This window comes from Lottia gigantea (genome assembly GCF_000327385.1).
Source record: "Lottia gigantea unplaced genomic scaffold LOTGIsca_8, whole genome shotgun sequence".
NCBI classification, from domain to species: Eukaryota; Metazoa; Mollusca; class Gastropoda; family Lottiidae; genus Lottia; species Lottia gigantea.
In genome coordinates this window covers 1,221,830-1,245,004 of record NW_008710662.1, presented here as the reverse complement: position 1 = coordinate 1,245,004, position 23,175 = coordinate 1,221,830, and the positions used below count along the sequence as shown (strand labels likewise).

The 23,175-nt window shown below is 31.5% G+C and overlaps 4 protein-coding genes across 4 annotated transcripts in view; 1 reads left to right on the top strand and 3 right to left on the bottom strand.

The window, feature by feature from the left end:
• Positions 1-639: 639 nt before the first annotated feature.
• LOTGIDRAFT_229548 (hypothetical protein) lies at positions 640-3,034 on the bottom strand. The gene is made up of 5 exons (XM_009066879.1): positions 2,921-3,034; positions 2,081-2,431; positions 1,628-1,696; positions 1,419-1,500; positions 640-1,111 (listed from the first exon to the last, which is right to left on the bottom strand). Exons 1-5 carry the CDS (start codon positions 2,979-2,981, stop codon positions 682-684), a joined length of 993 nt encoding a protein of 330 aa, XP_009065127.1. The 5' UTR covers positions 2,982-3,034; the 3' UTR covers positions 640-681.
• Positions 3,035-3,946: 912 nt separating this feature from the next.
• Positions 3,947-6,212, top strand: LOTGIDRAFT_155309 (hypothetical protein; the record flags this gene model as incomplete). The annotated part of the gene is made up of 5 exons (XM_009066878.1): positions 3,947-4,001; positions 4,294-4,641; positions 5,378-5,440; positions 5,747-5,825; positions 6,011-6,212. The coding sequence occupies 5 exons, from the start codon at positions 3,947-3,949 to the stop codon at positions 6,210-6,212; spliced, it is 747 nt and encodes a 248-aa protein (XP_009065126.1).
• A 2,416-nt stretch (positions 6,213-8,628) lies between these two features.
• On the bottom strand, positions 8,629-13,787 carry LOTGIDRAFT_155308 (hypothetical protein; the record flags this gene model as incomplete). Its single annotated transcript, XM_009066877.1, has 7 exons — positions 8,629-9,208; positions 9,522-9,600; positions 9,803-9,829; positions 9,990-10,010; positions 11,473-11,541; positions 13,221-13,577; positions 13,736-13,787. 7 exons carry the CDS (start codon positions 13,785-13,787, stop codon positions 8,629-8,631), a joined length of 1,185 nt encoding a protein of 394 aa, XP_009065125.1.
• Positions 13,788-17,105: 3,318 nt separating this feature from the next.
• LOTGIDRAFT_229547 (hypothetical protein) overlaps positions 17,106-23,175 on the bottom strand; it is a gene marked incomplete at both ends in the record, with an annotated part of 10,630 nt that continues 4,560 nt past the window's right edge. The window contains 9 exons of the mRNA XM_009066876.1: positions 17,106-17,673; positions 18,113-18,191; positions 18,368-18,394; positions 18,750-18,791; positions 20,158-20,199; positions 20,432-20,473; positions 21,834-21,875; positions 22,418-22,459; positions 22,688-22,729. Coding sequence (XP_009065124.1) covers positions 17,106-17,673; positions 18,113-18,191; positions 18,368-18,394; positions 18,750-18,791; positions 20,158-20,199; positions 20,432-20,473; positions 21,834-21,875; positions 22,418-22,459; positions 22,688-22,729 — 926 coding nt within the window. The remainder of the gene's footprint in view (positions 17,674-18,112; positions 18,192-18,367; positions 18,395-18,749; positions 18,792-20,157; positions 20,200-20,431; positions 20,474-21,833; positions 21,876-22,417; positions 22,460-22,687; positions 22,730-23,175) is intronic.

Here is a 23,175-nt window from a genome sequence, read left to right as displayed (position 1 = left end):
CCAGGAATGTTAGAGAAAGCTTTTACTTATACCTATATCGTGCATTTCGTATATCATTCTTGTAGATGAAAAAACATATTTTGGTTGTTCTGTTTTTAATAACCTGTAAAACCATTCTATTCTAGGTTACTAGTACTGTAGCACTTTGTGTATAGTACAGTTTCGTCATAAACCATGTTAGATATCAGCAAATTTGATGATTATTCTAAATCTGTCACAGATTAAGTCCTGTAGTTAAATTAGTTAATTGTTGATTTCAGATTTTAATCCCTACAAGCATTACAATTGGTAAAGCAAAGTTTAAAGGGACAGATTCGCCATCTGTTGAAACAATTGTACATTCACAGTCGAACTTTTGAGCCTTCAATTCCATTTGTGTCCAGAATATTTTTGAAGGAATAAGGTGACTTTCATACATTTCTAATTCTGATTATTTACATGTATTCAAGACCCAAATCAACCCGTGAAATTGGCAAACCTGTCCTTGTGACATCATCCTGTTATTTTCAGAACATATCGCAGACCTATGAGATCTGAGTCGCTGTTTAACTTCATACCATTTTACTTGCTACTTGGTTTGTTTCTCGGCAACCAAACAAGCTATATTTCGGGGATTATGATAGAGAAAAAGAATTATTTAAATAAGATATTTTATTCATAAGAAAAGAACAATAGCCCCTATTATCTTTTCCCATGGGCTGAGATATGGTTGTAATTGTCGTCAAATGCCATTTCCTGTTTATCAGGGTCAAGAATATGATTGTAATCATCCACTTCGCCAACAGGAAACCGAACGTCATTGATATGGTCATAATTGTTTCTATCTGTTAAATCATTGCTACTCAAATGAACATGGTTATAATTTGCCGGTGTGACAAAGCTGTATTTGTCACTGTTGTAAATTCGTATTCTAGGTGTGTCTTTGTTGTTATCGAAGTTGTCTACCAATGTTGATGTCGAATACTGGTCGTCCAATTCAACATCTTCATATTCACTAATACTGTTACGATCTCTAACGGAAGTATCATCAATTGTCGTATAATGTGGGGTGTAGCTTTCACGTTTTGGCAATGCAGTATTGTTATCTTCTTGACTCTTAGATTGTTTATGTCTGAAACAAACATATCCTTATTAAACGCACATTTGAAAACAAATCAATTGCAAGGACAAATATATTAGTCATTCAAATACGGTTATGAACATTCCATAAATACTCCGTGAAATTGCTTACCTGATAGCTTATTTAATATTTAAGATATTTTCTCTATTTAAGCAATTTGCGTACAAATAAATGGATATGTTGCTTATCTTCAGATTGTACAGTCGTAGTCTATCAGCTTGGTGAATCTTTAAGAACCACAAAATATGTGACTTTATCCCTATATACGGTCCAAAGAACGTAAAAAAACACAACTCACCGAATTTTGCATATAAAAATGGCAACTAATATCATTATTACTAATACCGTTATAACACTAATTACCGCCACCATTACAGGGTCTGAAAAAATAACAGTAGTGATAGAACTTGGTGTCACTCAATACGACTGTAATCTCACTCTCTGAAAATGTATCTCCGAATATATCAAAAGAAGGGACGCTGAGGCAAATGACAGCACATGTCTTACCAAATGACGTCTTGATATTTGTTGGATTCAGAACATCAGGTGTATCTGTAAAAAGTGTTGGACTGGAATCTGAAATAATCATTGAATTTGTATTTGTTGGATACTAAAATTATATATTGATATATTGTTATTATTTTCACACACTTTGCAATAGCAAAATTCAAAATCTACGCCTATTTTATATGCACTTGACAATACGAGATGAATTCATCTTCTAATCTGGTAAAAGCATGACAATTTAAAACGTGGGTACTAACTATCTAATCGTGTTGGAAACTAGGATCATTGCGTTAACCACATAGTTTTGGAAAAAGAAAGACAACATTTCATCCTTTTTAGGTATCTTACAAATTGTGATAAATTTACAAACAGGGCACATGCACACCCAATCTCAGAAATGATTTACATTTAGATTTCCATATGACATTGGCATGTTTTAAACATATATCTCACCGTTAAAAACACAGTTATATTGTACTTTACTATAGGCACTTATCACATGTCCTCTACACACTACATCAAGCTGTCTTCTTCCTTGAATTATACAAGACTGGTGACCATTACACTTCTCCTGTACCTTTAAGCTATCGTTCTCCGAGAATAAAGTAAAGCAATCATATGGTTCCTCTCGACAACATTGGTCCACTTGGCAGTGCGATTTCCCAGATAAATCAAAACAGCTTGGCCTGAATCCGTAGGTTGTGTTCATTATTTGTATGACAAGAGGACTGACGCAAGATAATGCATGAGTTGAACAAGATAATCCAGATACACCATAGCACGCTGTGCTGTCGATTCTTCCGTCTGAAACATACAATAATTGGGATTAACACATTGAATTAACATATTAAATATTGCTCTCATGTAAATTGTGTGATTGGAATCTTTCATGCACGAATATTATTTTAATTATTATGTTATAATTTTAAGAGAATATGTATATCAGCCTGAAAATAGTACTGATAGTCTTAGAATGGCTTTGCGTTGATGAAAACACGTTATGTCTTCAAAATTTGTTTTCACAGAGGACAATTTTCAGCCAAAATTTGTGACATTTTAGGGTTTTAATTTCTAGGAGAGAAATTTGTTTCTTTTCAATGTTAACTTACAAAAGTATATATTTTTATCATTCTTAGACTAGCAGTCCTATTTTGAGTCTGATATTCCAATTCTCCTAAAAAATTAAAAAAAATACTTTTTACTTTGCTCAGATAACAGCCGTAAATTCACCCCAAGATTAATCTCGTCTGAATACAAAACAATAGAAATAAAATCTACAAAAATCAAACTCACCTGTTTGAAGAACAAAACACACCAGACAGCACAGGCACATCCATAAGAAATTGGTACACATCTTTTATAGGAAAACTGAATTTGGGATGTATAACAGAAATATAAATGTATAAACTGTTATACTTACTAATTATTTATTTTTACATACTAAGCGAAACTAAAAACTATCCTTAGTGAAGTACTTAAGTTTTCCTCCTTGATTTGTTTATGTCATTGACCGGAAATGAACCAGCTTGTAATTCAATTTGACGCACTTTATAATACGACAATCAATTTTGTAGTAACGACATAAAACACTGTACTAGTGGACAAGTTTATGCCCTTTGTCGGTACGTGTCCGCAATATTGATTGGATTTAGTGTCAAGGGCAAGACAGGCTAGACTGATGTCATGTGCAGACTGGGTTTGTCAGATTCCAATTTTGCTACTAAATGATTGCGATAGCATTGGTGTTAAAGCAATATTTACAGGGAAGTAACCCTGTAAGTATGAAGAAGTGACAATCACTTAAGACTTAGACCATAAATAAATTATGAATAGTGTCTCTATAAACGCTCTGATTGACACAGTATACTCGTTGTTCTCCTTTGTCGATTGTGTTTGAATAAGTTTTGCATTTAAATAACTGACTTTTGACATTTTATGAAAAGTCGTGATAATGCTCTTAGTATTAAGCTTATTCAATTCAAGTTATGTTCCTATTCCCTTAGCATATGAATATATAGTATGTAGGTATATTGCGTATTGTAGTTTTACGAATAGCTGTACATTTACATAATTATTAAGAATAAATTTCAAATTTAACAAAAAAAACCCTTACAGAATTATGATCGACACCTGAAATTATTTGATCATCACTAAAATTGAAATAGTTCGATCTATGCTGAAGCCACACATTTAAAAATCAAAATATTTTAACAGGTTCTCTTTCATTTTTTTATTTTTAGATTATCTAAGATGGCGGCCCAGAAAGTATAAAATAATAAATACACAATAAATGAATATGTACTAGTGATAACTAGTATAATGAGATTCAGGACAAGTTTTGTGTATATTATCTTGACAATTTTTCCTGATACAAGTAAGTAGAGAGGATTCTATCAAGCTGTTTTAACATTTGTATATCGGGCACTTTTATTGCGTATCTTTAAACCAGTCTGAATTCCTCGTTACCGGGTACTGCGATTCAGAACATCTCGGTCATACCATTCCATTTGTATGATAGTGGGGTCATTTATTCTGAAATAACAGTAACTTTTGGAAGGTTAAATGTGCAAAAGATACACATAAACATCTATAACTATCGACAAAAACCTTTTGTGTACATTTTGGTATATTGTCAGACTTTCTATATAATAATATAAGTATTTCAGGTAGTACTAATACAAGTACAGTATGTTATGGAGCACCTGGTGCAAGATGTACAACTCACAGACTATCTTGTCCTATTCCTCTAGTAATACAGATAATAAATACATCATATGGATATAGATCAGGATGTAATAGTAAGGGTATAGCTGATTGTACTGATACAACATGTTGTAAAGAAGAACCTGGTGATTGTTTTACGCAATTTTCATCTGAAGATAATAAACGAGTAGAAGAAAACTGTAGTAAACTCGAAAATTGTACTATAAATGGATTTCGTGAGGTTCAAGGTATAGAATGTGGTGGAACTACTAGTGCTTACAGTAAAATACAATATGATTGTGTTACAAAAGGTAAATATAACTTTATTCTGTGTTGTGTATATTTTATGGGAAGATTTTCCATTGCTATATCTTAATTTTATCACTTCTAAATTACTTTTCTTTGATTTAGAATTGATGGGATTTGACAATTTGTGAATCTGAATTTGACGGTTTTAGTTCTCTTGTCAATTACATCACCACATAAACCTCAATAATTTTTCGTGTCTACAATATCTTTCTCACGCTGATTAATATTAAACTGATAGTTATCATTATTAAGTGTACATAAAGCAGGTTGGAAACGACAGTTAGAAGTTCATTAGCTGCTACTAATGTTTCGACAATATTTTGTTTGGATTTCGGGTTTGGGTTTGGATCGTTAGTACATAGTTTATTTATTCAGAGATTTTTTTTATCAAAAACTTGGAAACAAAAACATAACATGAAACAGTATGAAATGAATCTATTGAAACTTTTTTTCAAATAAATCTAAATATGTGAAAAAATTGGAGTTTACGATTGCAGGCAGTTTTCTAGTACCAACCTGCTTCTTTGCTTTTAAGACTGAAACCTCATATAGATTCACAATATTGATCATAAACTTGATCTTTAATTCTGTGCGGGAGAAATTCAATCAATGTTTACTTGTGGGACATATAACATATTATTGTCAATCTATATAAACCCAATGACATTGACCTTCCATCTATAAAAACTATGCAAATATCGAATGGAATTAATATTTTTAATTTTTTTGCAATTTCAGATAAGTCGGTATTTACCTGTCCTACGACAGATCCGCCAAAATGTCCACGACCACTGAGTGACAGTAAGTTTAAGAACATTACAGTCTAATCCTAAATTTATCCATCCAATTTGTCCATCCATAGATAAAAACGGGACTCAACAGATCGACTTCTGTAAAGTTTAAACTGTGGAATATACTTGTATGTTATGGAGTAGTCAAAAATTTGGTGAGCACAAGTAATACTAATTTTGTATTTTATTGTGCCTTGATATATTCCTGCATGTAGCGTCTGTATAGTTACTTCAAGCCTGTTTAAGGACATTTGGCTCGTGATAGATGTACATTTATATAACAATATAACAGTTTTACAATTTCTTTTAGATTCAGGTATTGTTGGTGGAGTGTTGGGTACAGTATTGATCATATCTGTTATTATCAATGTTGGTTTGATTGTATATTTTATAAGGTGAGTTCATTAATTATATTTTACAAATTGGAAAATCGGGGTTTGTTTTATTATTTTTCCTGCAGTTCATTTTAGTTTTGGTTTAGTTCAAGCCCAAAAGTTCGGCTTAGAGTTACCTCGAATAAGTTTAATCCATCTTCGATACTCAGAACTTACACTATTTATATCTTTATAATTCCTTACAGGAAGAAGTCCTCATCTACAAATTCACCGGTGGAAAATACCTACGATGGCATAAACATCACAGAACGAGATCAGACTATTTATGATGGTCTACAAGTTCAGTCTGCTGGTAGTTCTAATCATACTGACAGGAATGAGTCAAATGGTACTCAAAATCATTTTAATACCACACAGACCTCACAGCCAGAAAATAATGACATTTGAATTATGGTATAGTTTATTGTCATATTGAATTGAGGATAACTGGTATTGAAACCAATCATATTTGAAGTAAAAATAATAATGAAGTACTTTTACACTTTGTACTTTGACGTTGAAGTAATGACATCTACTGAAAATATATTTCAATATACATTTATATAACAGAGTTATAGCCCCGTGTTCTATGAAATATGTTATGTGATTTTTTGCATGTATATATTCTTAAATGAAAAGAATTACGTTAACTTGACGCGAACTTTGATGCAAGATCCACATGTTTTCTCAATAAAATTGGCTTACTCGTGAACAGCGAATTAAATATAACACTCGGATACTAACTTACAAAATTATGAATATAATTGTCCAGATTATTTTAAAACTTACCTATCTATTCAAACTACAACTCTCTGCTTATGTTCAGACATCAACAATTATTTGCACATTCCAAAATGCCTTCTCAAGGCAATGAAATGAACGTATGTAGGTCAAGCTCATTGTTCTCCCATTATTACTTTGTCTTATGTATATGACACACAATCTTCTACTGTTATATTATGCCATTGCTCGTTTTGTATTATTTTTCATCTTTAATATATTCATCTCTTATATTTTAATTTAATGATTTTGTATCATTTTTGTAATAACTCTTAGGAAACCTATACTATAGAAATTCAAACGTATATCTGAGCGTAAGTTGTTTCCCTTTGTCTTCGTTACGGACCTTATCCACTCAAACATTTTATGGAAATCATTGTTTTTGTTTACTGTTCAATTGGTAACTTTCCGAATATGGTTTATTGTTTTTCAAACTGCAAAATATTTTGTATATACTCAGTTTTAACACAGGTTTAGAATGTAAAACTATTGATTAACTATATTTTTGGTGAAAATGGCTTCATTTTCACTTAGTTATTAGTGTGTGTAGTTAATGTCAGATTTTGTATATGTATATAACATTACGTCACGAGATAATTTTATAATTAAATGACAATAATTGGAGAAAACCCCTCTTCGGTAAAGGATTGTTGTGTTTCCTTTAATACAAGAAACAACTGTGATATACCCCCTCAAAGTTTCAAATCACAATTGGAATAATGGGCTTGATTACAGGTTTCTTGCCTTTTACGAGAATAGGGACACATGTCACCAATATAGACAACTTGTAACCTTCTTGGCCCTTCAATTGTTGTTTTATAAAACCCCAATCCATTCATCCTGACATCTTATTTTTGACCTAATTCACGTCCTTTTATGGACTTCAATCCTAGCTTTATATTCCTATGTAGTTTTAAAGTTTTAAATCTTTACTTTCATTTACTGTTCCATACGAAATTATTTTATGATTTGCAGGTTGATTGCTCAATTCGATCTCGATAGTTTGTTTATGTTCTCATATGGTCATTGGTTCACTAACAACCTGAATGGAAAGGAAACTGAATTTCATAGTTCCAAACATTTAAATACGACCACAACCATCAAAGACTGACCTGAACGTGAACTTTAACCTGGGCTCACTGACTAGCTTTTTAAACAAAAATAGCTGAGCACATCACAAAATAATAAACTTAAAAGGCACCATTTTTTACTTTCAATTTGTTTTCCGAAAATAAATCTGTTCCAACACAAAGTTAATGTCCCCGCACTGATGTTCAAACTCAAAGCTAAAGAGAACTGCGATGTGTAAAATGTTTAAATTAATAACTGTAACCAGGATGATAATATGCAGGTGTATAAAAGATAATTTAGAATACAAATTTTATTACTGCTTAATCAAAATAATATAAAACAAAAGATCGATAAGCAGAAACAAGCTACAAGGTTATATCAATGGCAATAAAGTTCTTTTAAATGTTAAACAACATTCAGTGCTAAACAAAATTCAGTGCATTATTGAAAAACTCCAATAATGAAAATAATTATAATACTGATAAATATTTAAAATGGGAGTATATAATAAATATGTCAATCTATATAGAAATATCTACAAAAATGTCTAAAAGCAAATTAATTTTGAACAATATGATGTAAATTATTTTGAAAATTGTTTTTTTTTAATGAATTCATAAAACAACGAATACTCTCTTTTATATACATGGGATAACTAATAATGTGTTTTGCAATGTCAACAAAATATGATAAATCAGAGTACACAGGGAAACCTAATTTTTTTTTAACAATTTATTTTATTTTGAAATCGATGTTAACACCTATTCTATTATAGTTGAACAAAGAATTTTGTGCAAAATTAAAACCAACTTCTTGTTCATTAAATGGTAACTTAACTTTTTCATATTGCGTACTATAACGACAACCTAAAAGAATCCATGTTTGGTTTTTATGCTTTATGTTATGTCTGTCTCCGGTTAAGCAGAATAGCTTTGCTTGACAAGAATTATTACTTTAATGAATAAACACTCAATTAGCAAGTCGCGAGGTTATGAGGAGCATCACTATCATCTCCCTCTTCCATCTTGATATCTCCCGATCCGATATGATGATAATTATCATCTGTTATCACATTATTGTTATCATTATCACCAATATGATTGTAATCATCTTCACCATTGGAAGTACCAGGTAATCCGTTAATATGGTTATAATCTGCATCAAGATGATTAGATCTTAGAGACAAATTGTTTCCGATATGATTGTAGTTATCTTCATGTACAGAATGATCGTAAGTTCCAATATGATTATAGTTATCAAGATCTTTTTGAGATTTTACTTTCAGTTTATCATCTCCGACATGATCATAATTATCAGTTGTTTGTCGTTTTGCTTTTCCCTCCAATTCAATTTCCTCATATCCACTTTTACGATTGTTAATGGTACTTTGGTGAAGATGAACAGCATTAGCTTGTAATCTTGATTCACTGTCCAATTCTATTTCATCATATCCATCTTTGTCTTTACGAATGATAACACTCACAGGATCATCAATGGAAAAATACTGTGGTATACCAGCATTTTGTGTCCCTTCTTTAGATAGTTTTGTCTTTCTGGAGAGATAAATTGTATTAAATCACCATGATGATATGGCATTTGAGTTAAAATAGAAATAGGTTCATCAAAATTATGTTTGGAAAGGTGCCCAATGACTTGGTGAACCTTACTTCGCAAATAACCATACCTGTTTTCAATTACATAATTGCAGATTTTGTTGTTTTAAAATGGTGAGCTGTTAACAATTTCACTGATTATCTTCGCTTAAAAATCCCGTTTCCTTGACTATTTAAGGTACGATTTGTCAAACGGATGGCGAATCTGTCCCTTAAACCAATGAATTCACTACGAAAATAGTACAAATCTTACCTTTTATACAGAAACAGTACCACTACTATAATAATAACTATAATAATAATAGCACCAAATATTCCTCCAACTATAGATCCTGTAAAAAGATATAGTGTTTATACTTTCATTATCTTCATTATATAACAATTCAGACCATAAAGGTGGGACGTAAAGCTTCATTTGTATTTTATAATTGATTTAACTGTACCACTTGTAATAATGGTCTACGAGATAAAGAAGAAACAAATTACTTTCATTAATATAAAGGTAATCATTTTAGAACGAAGATCTTTACCTACCAGTATTGTCATTATAAACAGCATCTCCTGTAATAGAATGTAAATAGAATTCATCAACCACGAAAATTTCATGTTGCCATTAAACTCAGTAAATTATAATTAGTATTGATATATACATATATTGATGTATTGAGCTCTCGAGTAGGCATATCCAATTATTCTTTATAAAACGAAGATCTATACTTACCAGTATTGTCATCAGCATCACCTATAATAAGATATAAATAATATCTATCAACCATGTAAAAATTAAAATGGTAAACAGTATGAAACAGCATCTACTTTATCGTCAGATTTGCAGTTTTAAGCTCTATAGAACAAAGAGAAACGGATGAAGCTTTTGCTTCTAAAACGTCGATAAATATGAATATCTTGATGAAGCTCGTTACAAATAATCAAAAGATTTATGATTATATTAAACTTTATTTACTGTGTAAAATCGCTCAAAGGAACTGCTGAAGAATTGAATAAAGCTATTTGTAACTAAATAAAAACACCCAATGAGACTTTCGTATGAATGGACAGAAGGAGTCCATGAGTTGCTGCAATTACAAAAGAGGCGTTATGTTAAAACATGGCCAATTTGTAAGCAATGGATGACACGCGAGATTAGATTTCAGAACAGTTAATGATAAAACAAAATGTGTAATTAGTTGCCAAAAATATGATTATATACGAAAAAACTACAATTCATTCATGTCCTGAAATCTAGTCAGTATATAAACTATTTATAATATAGTGGAATGTATTAAGAAAAAAGGTCATTTGAAATATTTATATACATATAAGGATTCAACGCCGATTTTCGTCAAAGTTGTAAAAACGGACAAAAAATTTATGTCTTAGATGTTTCCTCAGATATGCTACAAAATAATTAAAATTGGTTTGTTTCGATTTTCTTTATGAATCCCTCACTTTGACCCATATTTCATGAGTAACCAACTCGACAACGGTGGCAAAATGCGTCACCTATTTTCGTGTACTATGTTTGATCTATAAATAAGTCGAGAAAAACACATTGTATGGATATTATTATTTCATTATAACTAATGATAATTCCTTCAAAAAACAATGATTAGCGTGATTTATTGCTAAAAGTCATTGAAACAACATAAGAATATGCCCGACATTGTGTTCCATAGAATTTTTCTGCTGACATGGAATCCGCTAGTTGATCACGTGACTTCATTCGTTGGACTACATTCTAGCAGCCGACACTTGGAATTCCGATTACAGCTTGGAATTATAAGGAAATTCGGCCGATACAAAAATTGTGACGTTTGGTAATAACTGAAATCCGCCATTTTGTATTTGTCAACGTAAACATTAATGCATTTTACCTTGCTTGAAACTACTGGATTCATTTAACTAGCTGACATTGTATAGATAACCCATGTTTTTCAAAACAAGTAAATTCGGAGGTCACGCGAGGTCGGACATGTAAATTATTAATCCTTTCCGGAAATGCACGAAAAATAGGTTAGCACGAAATTAGGTTACTTGACTGTATCTATATATATGTATATACAACTTTGACAGATAGAGTGAAACGTCGACCTTGTATGGTGAATGCACTCACTAATTATCATTGTATCAGGATCCCTTCCAAGTATAAATTAAGTATTCTATGGATGAAGTTAATGTAAAACATAAAATATCAATTAACTTACCCTGAGAAGCACAACATTTAACACTAGGGGTTAAAGGGGAATTTGATATACTTAATGTTGAGACCGTACCTACAAAACATAATATAACACTTTTAATTGTTATAATAATAAAGTGGAAAAAGCAAGATGTTATTGGGATTGTGAAAGGACTAAATCTAAGAGTTTATGCCAACTTCATAAAAATAAACAATAATAATATATTCGCTATTGGGAGAACTCCTCATCAACCCTCTCATGGATAAACTTGGGATCGACGGGCGAGGTGATAGAGTGAGATGTGGATGGAGTGATTTAAAGAATTTCTTCGAAAGCAAGTTGCCGCGATTGGATAATCTGCAAACTGATTTTGCTTCAACAGGAAAGGGAAAACTAATCTATGTTTGTCTATAAGAAGCTCTACGACGCCAGCTGTCAGCTATGAATTTTTTTGACGATGACAGCCAAGTTGTCCTTGACAAACTGAAATTTGCACCTGTTACTAATTTAGGATGCGAGTCGAATTTTGCAAAACTTGATAACAGAGTTAGAGCTTCCGGAGGTATGACACCTGTAAAAACCCACTCTATTGAAAACAATCGTTGTCTCAAACCGTCTACTTGTCGACTCTTCATTTATGGACATGAGTATTGAAGACAAAAATGTGTATTGGAAATGGGCAAGATCCTCAAAAGCTGTACAAGATGTCAAACATCTGGAAAGAGACTTTCTAGAAACTCTGAAAACAACCAAACGCATGTCTATGCAGAAAAAGGAACAACTGAAGAAACAAAAACAGAGACGTATGATGACTACTCTACATAATTGCAAGATACATGGTGGACCTGTTACAGCTTCAAAGTTGGATTTAATTAACACATTAACAGAGAAGCAATTGATTACAGAAATCACCTACCTTCGACTTACAGTCTGCTCTGATGTGCGACAAAAACGTCGAGTGAAGACAACAAATGGGTCAAATATCAAAATCTAACAAAAGAGGAACTAAAAAACTCGATCAGACAGGCAAGAAATCCCAGTGGAAATGAGAGTGACGATATTGATGAACTTTTAAAAATGGTTCTGAATGTTTAATTGCCTAAACTAAGAAACTAAACTATGAAAGTACATACTTATTAAAGATATCATGAAAATAAATTTGACTAAATCTTGGGTTTTCTATGTTACGTTTTTCATGATTGATGAGGCCCACCTTATGACTATTTTTAATTTCTGCAATTTGGGATAGCATCAGGTATATTTTGACAGTAGAATTGAACGCCTAGTACTTGAAAACATATAAATAGATATGTCACACCATGCAGTGAAGGAAATTATCATAATTCCGGGGCTAAAACTATAATTATGACGTCATTTTGTATTGCCGCCATATCGGATTGCGTAAAACAATTTATGACCTTACCATTGGCTTCAGTGACCACGAAAACTATAGATTAGACATATTACAGAGGCATATAAGATCATAAACTGACACCAACGTGCAAAATATGCATTTTTGTCCTTATTTTGGCGGCCATTAAAAATGGCCACGCACTCCACTAAGATGACGTCTTAGATGAAAATAAATTTCATATTCTCTTCCAGCGATCTTTTTCGCCTAAGAAACTGGTTAGCATTAATTTAGTGAAATTTACTAAATTGTCTTCATGAGTAGCCTATTCCTTGTCCATTACATTGTTGATCAATAATCAAGTGTTTATCGCTAATCATGTTAAATGTATATGTACGCATAAGAACTATTTTATATTCACCTTTTGTAACACAATCATATTGTATTTTACTGTAAGCACTATCATTGCTACCATTACATACAGTATTAACTGTGTTATATCTACGATATCCTGGTAGTGAACAATTTACATTTCCATTACACCTCTCTAATACTTGTTGTTCTTCACGAGTCTCAAATGGTACAAAACAATCATCAGGTTCTTCGTCACAACATGTTTTATTACAATCAGTTTTACCTTCTGTATCATTACATCCTGATCTATATCCATATGATGTATTTATTATCTGTATTACTAGAGGACTAGGACAAGATAGTCTGTGAGTTGTACATGATAGACCAGGTGGTCCATAACATACTGTACTTGTATTAGTACTGCCTGAAAGAATTACACTATTGTTATAGCATAGCAAATGATTTATGATTTACGGAAAACAGGATGGTAGCTTGGGAGACTTTTAATTATTTCATATATATCATTTAGATTCTTATCGCAGATAGCCTTTTTACAAACGATTCCTATTTCCTATAACTTACCTATAGCTGCGATTTCTATTATCAATAAAAATAATATCCTTTGCATATCCATTATGACTAATGAGTGCTGTACAGATGTTATAGGACGTTGATAGTATTTCCCAAATAGTATCCGTGTCTTATGATTACATCCTCATTCACTCACATGATCCAAATGTATAACAATACCTAGGTGTTAATAATAGAAAAACATATTTATAATGGTGATAATTTTTTATATGATAAACTTAATATAGGTCTTCTTCAGTGCCTATTGGTATCACACGAACTATCTCATATAAAACATTTTCAAATGATAGCTTGCCGCGAAAGGCAATATACACCAACCTGCAATCAGATTTCAAAATACTGTTTCGATCATTTTGTTCCTGTGTTCGCCGATGAAAATATACTCAATCTCGACTTATGCGCTAAAAACCAAAATTACATTTCGATTGTGCCCAGAAACCGAATTCACCCGCTTTGTCTAAGACAACAATGACACATGTTCATTCGAATCTTACCATAATACAGAGTTGGTTTTAGATATAGAAATTCACACGATAACGAAATATTGTCAAAATCCGGACAACATTCACAAACTTCAACACACACTTTAAAGTTTTATAAACGACGTAAGAGACACATTTTTGTTTTGATAATATAAATGTTGTATTATTTAAGATACAATTAATACTATCATCACGTATGCAATGAAATCTACTGTCGTCTCATAACCCCATTCAGGAAGTGAAATAAGAGAAACAGAATGGGTTTTTCTTCCTGTGTTATATATTTAAAATGATTAAGCCCTCTTACTCTTGGAACAGTAGTGTTAAATATCCTATTATGAATGTGCTTTATGGGTTTATGATTCCGTCTTGATAATCATGTACATGTACCTGTGAAATGATTTTCTTTCAGAACAAAGTTAACTGTGTTCTGGGAATATAACAAATCCAAAGTTGCACAGATACTGTTTTTCGATCATACGACAACGTTTCGTTTTTATATCCGATGTTAGTTTTCACAATTCGGCGTATTTTCAAGCGTGTGGATTTAAGTGTATTACTACCTATATCAGAGAACGAAGTAATTCACATGAAATTCACCTACATTTTATTATAGTTTACATATCTCTAACGTATTTTACATTTAATACAATGTTTTTATTATCGAGACGCTGAATAATAGGACAGATCAAATCTACGAGAAACTGAAACACTAAAGAATTGACAAGTTTGATAAAAATATTTACCACGAAGAATTTTGTATCCGCTCCCCTCTTTTACTTTCTTACAATTCTAAATATAAAATCTCATAGTCACATGATAAAAGTCATAACACACTTTAGTCAACACTTTTTATTGTACTTATTCAATAGACCGCTTCTATTGCCTACCTTTAGAATTAACTAGATTATAAACATCTACACATATTATCGGTTTTTAAATTTAATCTTAATATAACTATATGTATTGCACGAGAACCATTTTTTTATTTATTTAGATTTGACTTAATTTAGATTCTACAGAAACGAGCGACTACAGAGTAATATTATATTTTCCCTAGATATCCATATCTCTTGTCTTTATAGCTGAATCGACTGGAAAAATACCCCAAAACTTTTCATTTATCTCTGTTGCAGCTAAAACAAGGAGCTTACCTTCAAGCTGTTCTAGTTATCATTTCAGACCGAAAATAAAACAAGGTAATTAAAGTTGTCTTAATGTCAATGTATTATATGTATAAAACGACAACTACTATACCAAGCTATTCTTCTACCACGCCTTGTGAAAATCCTGTCATCTTCACTCACCTTTCCAGTCGACCCAACTGTAAATGGGTACTGATAATCCAAGAAAGATCAATGCCCAGCGGTTTGGCCAAAGACCAGATGTGAACCGAAGCTGTTTTGCTTGTAAAATATAGTTCTTTTCTTTCTTTCATTTCTTAAATCTGTCAAATGAGATGTCTGCATTGTCAATACGCAATCTTGGAGATTTCAAAGAAAAACCCGTATGTCTTACCTCTTCTAACGTCTTAATTTACAACATAGTCCTCACTCATATTAATCTTTATGATAGTCTGCCAACACATTTTATTTTATTCAGACGATCTAGAAAGTATAAATTAATTACCCCTTGTTTCTAAATATGCAAACAGGATAAGATATCCTACAGAAAAATGTAATATGAGATGCGCAAAGCTAATTTCGTGCATTTCGTCATTTAAGTAATCTTACCAGTCTTTAGTTAGATTTCTGTTATTAATAGTTTGAAGGTGTGTGATAACATGTCTGTGTCACGTCATTTCTGTCTAAGATTTTCGAGGCATGTACTGTCTTTTCTGCCTTTTTGGTTGGAAATTAATATTCATGATTTTGAGATAAATATCGTCCGAAAGAATGGTCACTAGAATTTGCAAATTAGACGTTATGAGTCTTTACGCTGGATAAATCCCGGTGACCAATTTTTATGAAAATAAAACTCAAAGATTAGGTGTTACTGTGATTATGATCAATTTATATTATAAGATTTAGAGCACATATAACAAAAACAAAACAAAAACACTATATATATTTGGAATATATTATGTATAACACACTTCTTTAATAACAAAGTACATAACGTTTCAACACAATTTTCACGTGTCGTCATCAGATGAAATGGAGAAAAGGGATAATATTAGAATATACATGTATATATCAAGGGGGGCATGAAGTAGTAAAGCAGGTAATAACAGAACAACAATGAAGCTAATCAAATAACAATGAATAAAATAATGACTAAACAAAATGATGAAACACACGGGGCAGTTGTCAGGTTGTATTCATGGGCCAAAAAAATCGAAGGAAAAGTTATCTCCATTGCTAATGGGGAAATATAGTAATTAGGTAAACTTGTTAGGTAAACGCCGCTAATTGCCGACTATCAGGCGCTCATGGACTTAGTCTGTACTACTAAACCCATTCTAACAATTGTATTTCGCAATGGTGGAGCCAAGGAGCGAGGGGCAGAGAGAGAAGCCACCCCTCGCAGCTCCGAATTCAAGTTTTTCAAGGATGTACATCTCCAAGGTTCTCACTTTAAGGCATGTATAGATTTCGGGATAGGGATTCTTCCACATGTACATTCAATATTTCAGTAGTAATAAATGATAATGTTCAAGATAACAAAATTCGAATCTTTCGACTTTTGAACATGGAACATGATAATTATTATCTTATTATTATATTACTCCAATAATAGTGTTATTAATAATGCATAACCTCTTAACAAGTAGACAGATAGTAAGGTGTATCACTACTATCTGGATTATTACTATCTTGTACTTGATCAAATGCTTGATTATTATCATCATGAATATGATTGTAATATTGTAATGATGATTACATTTTAGATCCGATATGATCATAATCTCCCTCTACCTTGATGTCCCCCGATCGGATATGATGATAATTATCATCTGTTATCACATTCTTGTTATCATTATCACCAATATGATTGTAATCATCTTCACCATTGGAATTACCAAACACTCCGTTAATATGGTTATAATCTGCATCAAGATGATTAGATCTTAGAGACAAATTGTTTCCGATATGATTGTAGTTATCTTCATGTACAGAATGATTGTAAGTTCCAATATGATTATAGTTATCAAGATCTTTTTGAGATTTTACTTTCAGTTTATCATCTCCGACATGATCATAATTATCAGTTGTTTGTCGTTTTGCTTTTCCCTCCAATTCAATTTCCTCATATATACTTTTACGATTATTAATGGTACTTTGGTGAAGATAAACAGCATTTGTTTGTACTCTTGATTCAATGTCCAATTCCACGTCATAACATCCATCTTTGTCTTTACGATTGGTAGCACTTTCAGGACCATCAACGACAAAATACTGTGGTATAACAGCATTTTGTGTCACTTCTTTGGATAGTCGTGTCTTTCTAAAGAGATAAATTGCACAGAGATTAAGCGAAAAAAGGGTTCAGCAAAATGATGTTCGGAAAGTTGCCCTGTGACAGGACACATATCACATAAAACGTTATGTAATGATTGTCAACCTCAAAAAGATGATTCGAAAATATTCGTTTGTTGAGGTGTCAACATATAAAATAAGGATAAACAATAATTTTTTAGATTCGTAATAATAAAGGGTTAAACCCTAAGTGTACCTTACTAACGCGCTATAAATATTGCAATTTAAAATCATTATATTTGTACATAATATGTATTTTAATAAAGTCTCAGAATTATTTAGAATTTTCAGACACCCACATTTAGGTGCAGTCTTTTAAACTTGGAAATCGCATTCGATATGTTTAACTGCAAATACCAATTCAATCTGATAGAATAACCAATGTATTCTATACCAAAGACTCTTACCTCTTGTAAAGAAACAGTACCACTACTATAATAATGACTATAATAATAATAGCACCAAATATTCCTCCTACTATAGATCCTGTAATAACACATTATAGTGTTTATAATTTATTTGAAAGTGATGTCTCTATCTGCGTCAATCTTATCAGGGAATAAATAGAAATTAATATGTAGCTATTAAACCTCATTACATTATAAATAGTATTGAAAAGCGAGTATTCAGTGATTCTGCGTAGAAGGAAGATCTTTACTTACCAGTATTGTCATCCCTTACAGCATCTCCTATAATAAAATATAAGTTTTTGATGACACCACTAAAGCCAAAATATGCGATTACTGAAGTCATCAGACATTTAGTTTTAATGGAATTGTAGGAACCATGAGGTCTAATTGAAAATTGGAAAGGTGCATTTTGATGATATCAGTGTCCGCTATACATATAAAGAATTTAGAATACCTCTTTACAATCATTTTAAATCAATACAATACATTTACATCTAATAACCTCATTGTAGCAGAACGATGAGAAAAGAACGTAGATTTATTACTTCTTAAATGGTAGTCAATGTAGCTTATTACATTAAAACATTAAATTGTAGGTTGTAAATCGTCAGTATAAACACAAAACTATATTTACCTTGTGGAGGAGAATCGATCATAGAAGCTGTTGTATAAAAATCTACAAAATAAATTAGAATAGAATCATTTGATAACTACAGAGATACAAAGACTATTAAGTTTAAATCAATTAACCAGATGTAGAACTTATAAATAAAGGTGTTGTAAAGAGGTTTTCTAAAAAAATTATTAGTATCGGGGAGGGCATTCCATTCCAATTTTCAATCAGACGTCAGTGTTCGTCACTAATTGAAAATTTATGCTATATCACATAAAGCCTTTCGCGATTAGTGACGTCATCAAACACTTAGTTTTTATGGAATTGCAGGAACCACAGACATCTGATTGAAAATTGGAATGGTGCTTTCAGCGTATGCTGATATCACAAACTATGTAAAGTAATTGACCGGATGTAGGGCTTACTGATTAAAGGGTTGTAAAGAGATTTCCTAAGATAGCTTGCCAGGCAAGGTAATATACGCCCACTGGCAGTTTGATCTCGAATAAAAACATTTGGCCGTACATTAATAATCACCATAAAATATTCAACCTTCACTTTTGAATTTTTGGGACGATACTGAATAATATTATTAGTTTTGTCAAAATCCGGCCTTTTAGTGTATAGGAGCGAAAACTTAAAGCGTTTTTAAAAACAAGATCAATAACTCCTATAAAACATTTTTTGATTATTTGATTTTCCATTGGGTTCATTAATGGCTGATAATAAACAATTTCACCAAATTTCTCCAAAATCTGTCAAGAATTGTGCATTTAAGAGTGTTTACGAGCTAAAAATTGAACACGTTTTCAACAAACAAGGACACTAACTCATACTAAATATTTTTCGATTCTTCTGATTTTCAATAGGGTTTCAAAGACCCACACGAAGTTTCGTCAAACCTCCGTCAGGAATTGCAAATTGTGGACGGACGGACGGACTGACGGACATGGGTGAGGACAATATACGCCCCCCCCCCCTTGTCCAATTTCATGTGGGCGTATAAATATGTGTATCGGGGACACTGATGGAACCGCTCCAATTTTTAATGCTCAATCATACGACAGTGTTCGATGACGTCACTAATCCAAAAAGATACTATATCACATAAAGCCCTTCGCGATTAGTGAGGTCATCAAACACTTAGTTTTTGTGAAATTACAGGAACCACTGACGTCTAATTGAAAATTTGAATGGTGCAAATTGATAATGTAGGTATCCACGATACACATAAATTATTTTAAGAATACATCTTTTCAATTCCTTTAAATAATTACAATAATTTACATCTAATAACCTCATTGTAGCAGAACGGTGAGAAAAGGACATAGATTTATTACTTCTAAAATGGCAGTCAATGTAGCTTATTACATTATTACATTAAGTTGTAGGTTGTAAATCGTCAGTATAAACACAAAACTATATTTACCGGGTGGAGAAGATTCGATCATAAAATCTGTTGTATAATAATCTACAAATTAAAATAGAAATGATAACAACAGCGACACGGGACTATCAAGTTTAAATCAATGGACTAGATATAAAGATTATAGTTAAATAAATACATTTACATATAAAAACCTCCTTGTAGCTGAACGATGAAGGACATAGATTTATTACTTCTAAAATTGCAATCAATGTCGCTTATTACATTATTACATCAAGTTATAATCTGTAAATCGTCAGTATAAAACTTGATTTACCGTTTGGAGTAGAATCACTCATAGAAGATGTTATAGAAGTATCTACAAATTAGAATAAAATTATTTGAAAACTACCAAGAAAGACTATTAAGTTTAAATGGAGTATTATGTTTTGGGGATAGATCGAAATTTTGTTGATCAAATTTATGAAATATTTACACCAAAATCTGGAGAAAATTGTTCCTTAGAGTATTTGAAAGTTTAACTAAAACTAGTTAAATTTTTTAACGTCAAAAATGCCAGTATACTATTGAGATTCGGTGAAGAAAATTTACAGATTTAAGCAAAATATACTCCTAATTGTACAGAAATAGGTCTCCTACTTATTCTGAATATTTCAACTAATAATATCGAGCTATTATAAAGCCGAACACCAAAACTAGTCCAAACAGCTTAATTAACAATTAGTATGCTCTGTTTGTTATTAACCCTTTTAAAGCAAACTCGGGTTGATCAAGAAGATATATAGATGTTGGTTTGAATAGAATTTAGTATATTTGTTTAACGGGTAATTTCATTACAATAAGCCTCTCCCTAAAAGTTTATTATTAATAACTGCTCCCTTGTATTTTTCCCTCCTCCATTTTCTTGTAAGCCCCATTAACAGAAGTACAGCAACGAACAGATTAAGAAGTTTTAATGTAGTTTAAAGTTATTTTTGTAATGAATGCTAAGGAGATCCACTCTTCGGGTATATTATTGAAACTGTATTATGATAATTGTAGTGTGACATTGTGTTTATTGCATTATTTGAACCTGTTATTTGGTGTCATTGAATTGCAAGTTTTATACGAGCACGTGCTAGAACATTCTTTTATTTGTATATCATATTCACTAATGATATCCATATTATAAGATTAATCCAGTCTTATCAGTGTGCAAACAGTTAATATAAGAGAAATGCAACTAGTTTCAGATTTGCTTAGATTAGGCCTAGGATTATTTAATTAGTCAAAATGTCAAGTCATTCATTATGTTGTGCTAATTCATACTAAGACTAAGATATTTGTTTTGTATATTTCCAGAATTTGTATAACTTGATGAGTTTTGAGTTATGCACAACTGTATGTTGTATTATTGATGATGATTAATAATATATTCAGTAAAATCTCCAAGAGTATTCCATTCTTCAATTTCGGGTCACTCCAGATGTAAATAACATATTTTAGAAATTCTGTGTGGTATAATTTACGAAGTCTTTGATACTTCCCCTCAAATAGACGGACGAGCATTTGGATGTAAAGATTATAGTTAAATATATACACTGCATTTACATCTAAAAACCTCATTGTAGCAGAACGTTGAGAAAAGAACGTATCTTTATTACTTCATAAATGGCGATCAATGTCGCTTATTACATTAAGTTATAATTAGTAAATCCTAAATACAAAACTGTATTTACCATGTAGAGAAGAATCGATCATAGAAGCTGTTGTATAAAAATCTACAAAATAAATTAGAATAGAATCATTTGATAACTACAGAGAAACAAAGACTATTAAGTTTAAATCAATTAACCAGATGTAGAGCTTATAAATAAAGGTGTTGTAAAGAGGTTTTCTAATAAAAAGAAATATGTGTATCGGGGACATTGATGAAATCAATTCGCACCATTCCAATTTTCAATCAGACGTCAGTTTTCGATGACGTCACTAATCGAAAATTTATACTATATCACATAAAGCCCTTCGCGATTAGTGACGTCACCAAACACTTAGTTTTTATGGAATTGTATGAACCACAGACGTCTGATTGAAAATTGGAATAGTTCAAATTTATGATATAGGTATGCTCAATACACATAATTTTTTTAAAACAAATCTTAACAATTCCTTTATATAAATACACTACATTTACATCTAATAACCTCATTGTAGCAGAACGATGAGAAAAGAACGTAGATTTATTACTTCTAAAATGGTAGTCAATGTTGGTTATAACATTATTACATTAAGTTGTAATCTGTCAGTATAAAACCTTATTTACCGTGTCGTGTAGAATCTCTCATAACATATGTTGTAGAATTATCTACAAATTAAAATAGAAATATTTGATAACAACAGCGACACGGGACTATCAAGTTTAAATCAATGTACTAGATATAAAGATTATAGTTAAATAAATACATTTACATCTGAAAAAATCTCATTGTAGCTAAACGATATTGGACATAGATTTATTACTTCTAAAATGGCAATCAATGTTGCTTATTACATTGTTATAATCTGTAAATCGTCAGTATAAAACTTGATTTACCGTTTGGAGTAGAATCACTCATAGAAGATGTTATAGAAGTATCTACAAATTAGAATAAAATTATTTGAAAACTACCAAGAAAGACTATTAAGTTTAAATGGAGTATTATGTTTTTGAGGTAGATTGAAATTCGGTTAGGAAAGTTTACAGATTTAAGCAAAGTAAACGCCTAATTGTAGAGAAAGACCCTTTACTTATTCTCAATGTTTCAACTAATAATATCGAGCTATTATGAAGCCGAACACCAAAAATTAACAATTAGTATGCTCTGCTTGTTATTAACCCTTTTAACACAAACTCAGGTTGATCAAGAAGATACATAGATGTAAATAAAATATTTAAGAAATATTCCTAGGGTATAATTTATGAAGTTTTTGATGTTGAAAGTTTTTCATACTTCTCCTTAAATAGATGGACGAGTATTTGGATGTAAAGAATATAGTTAAATATATACACTGCATTTACATCTAGAAACCTCATGAGCAAAA

Bases quoted from the DNA above. Each gene is read 5' to 3' on its own strand.
- LOTGIDRAFT_229548 (XM_009066879.1), bottom strand. From the start codon at position 2,981: ATGTGTACCAATTTCTTATGGATGTGCCTGTGCTGTCTGGTGTGTTTT. The intron at 2,432-2,920 runs GTGAGTTTGATT...TGTATGTTTCAG, and splicing joins GTGTTTTGTTCTTCAAACAG to ACGGAAGAATCGACAGCACA. The intron at 1,697-2,080 runs GTGAGATATATG...TGATTATTTCAG, and splicing joins ATATAACTGTGTTTTTAACG to ATTCCAGTCCAACACTTTTT.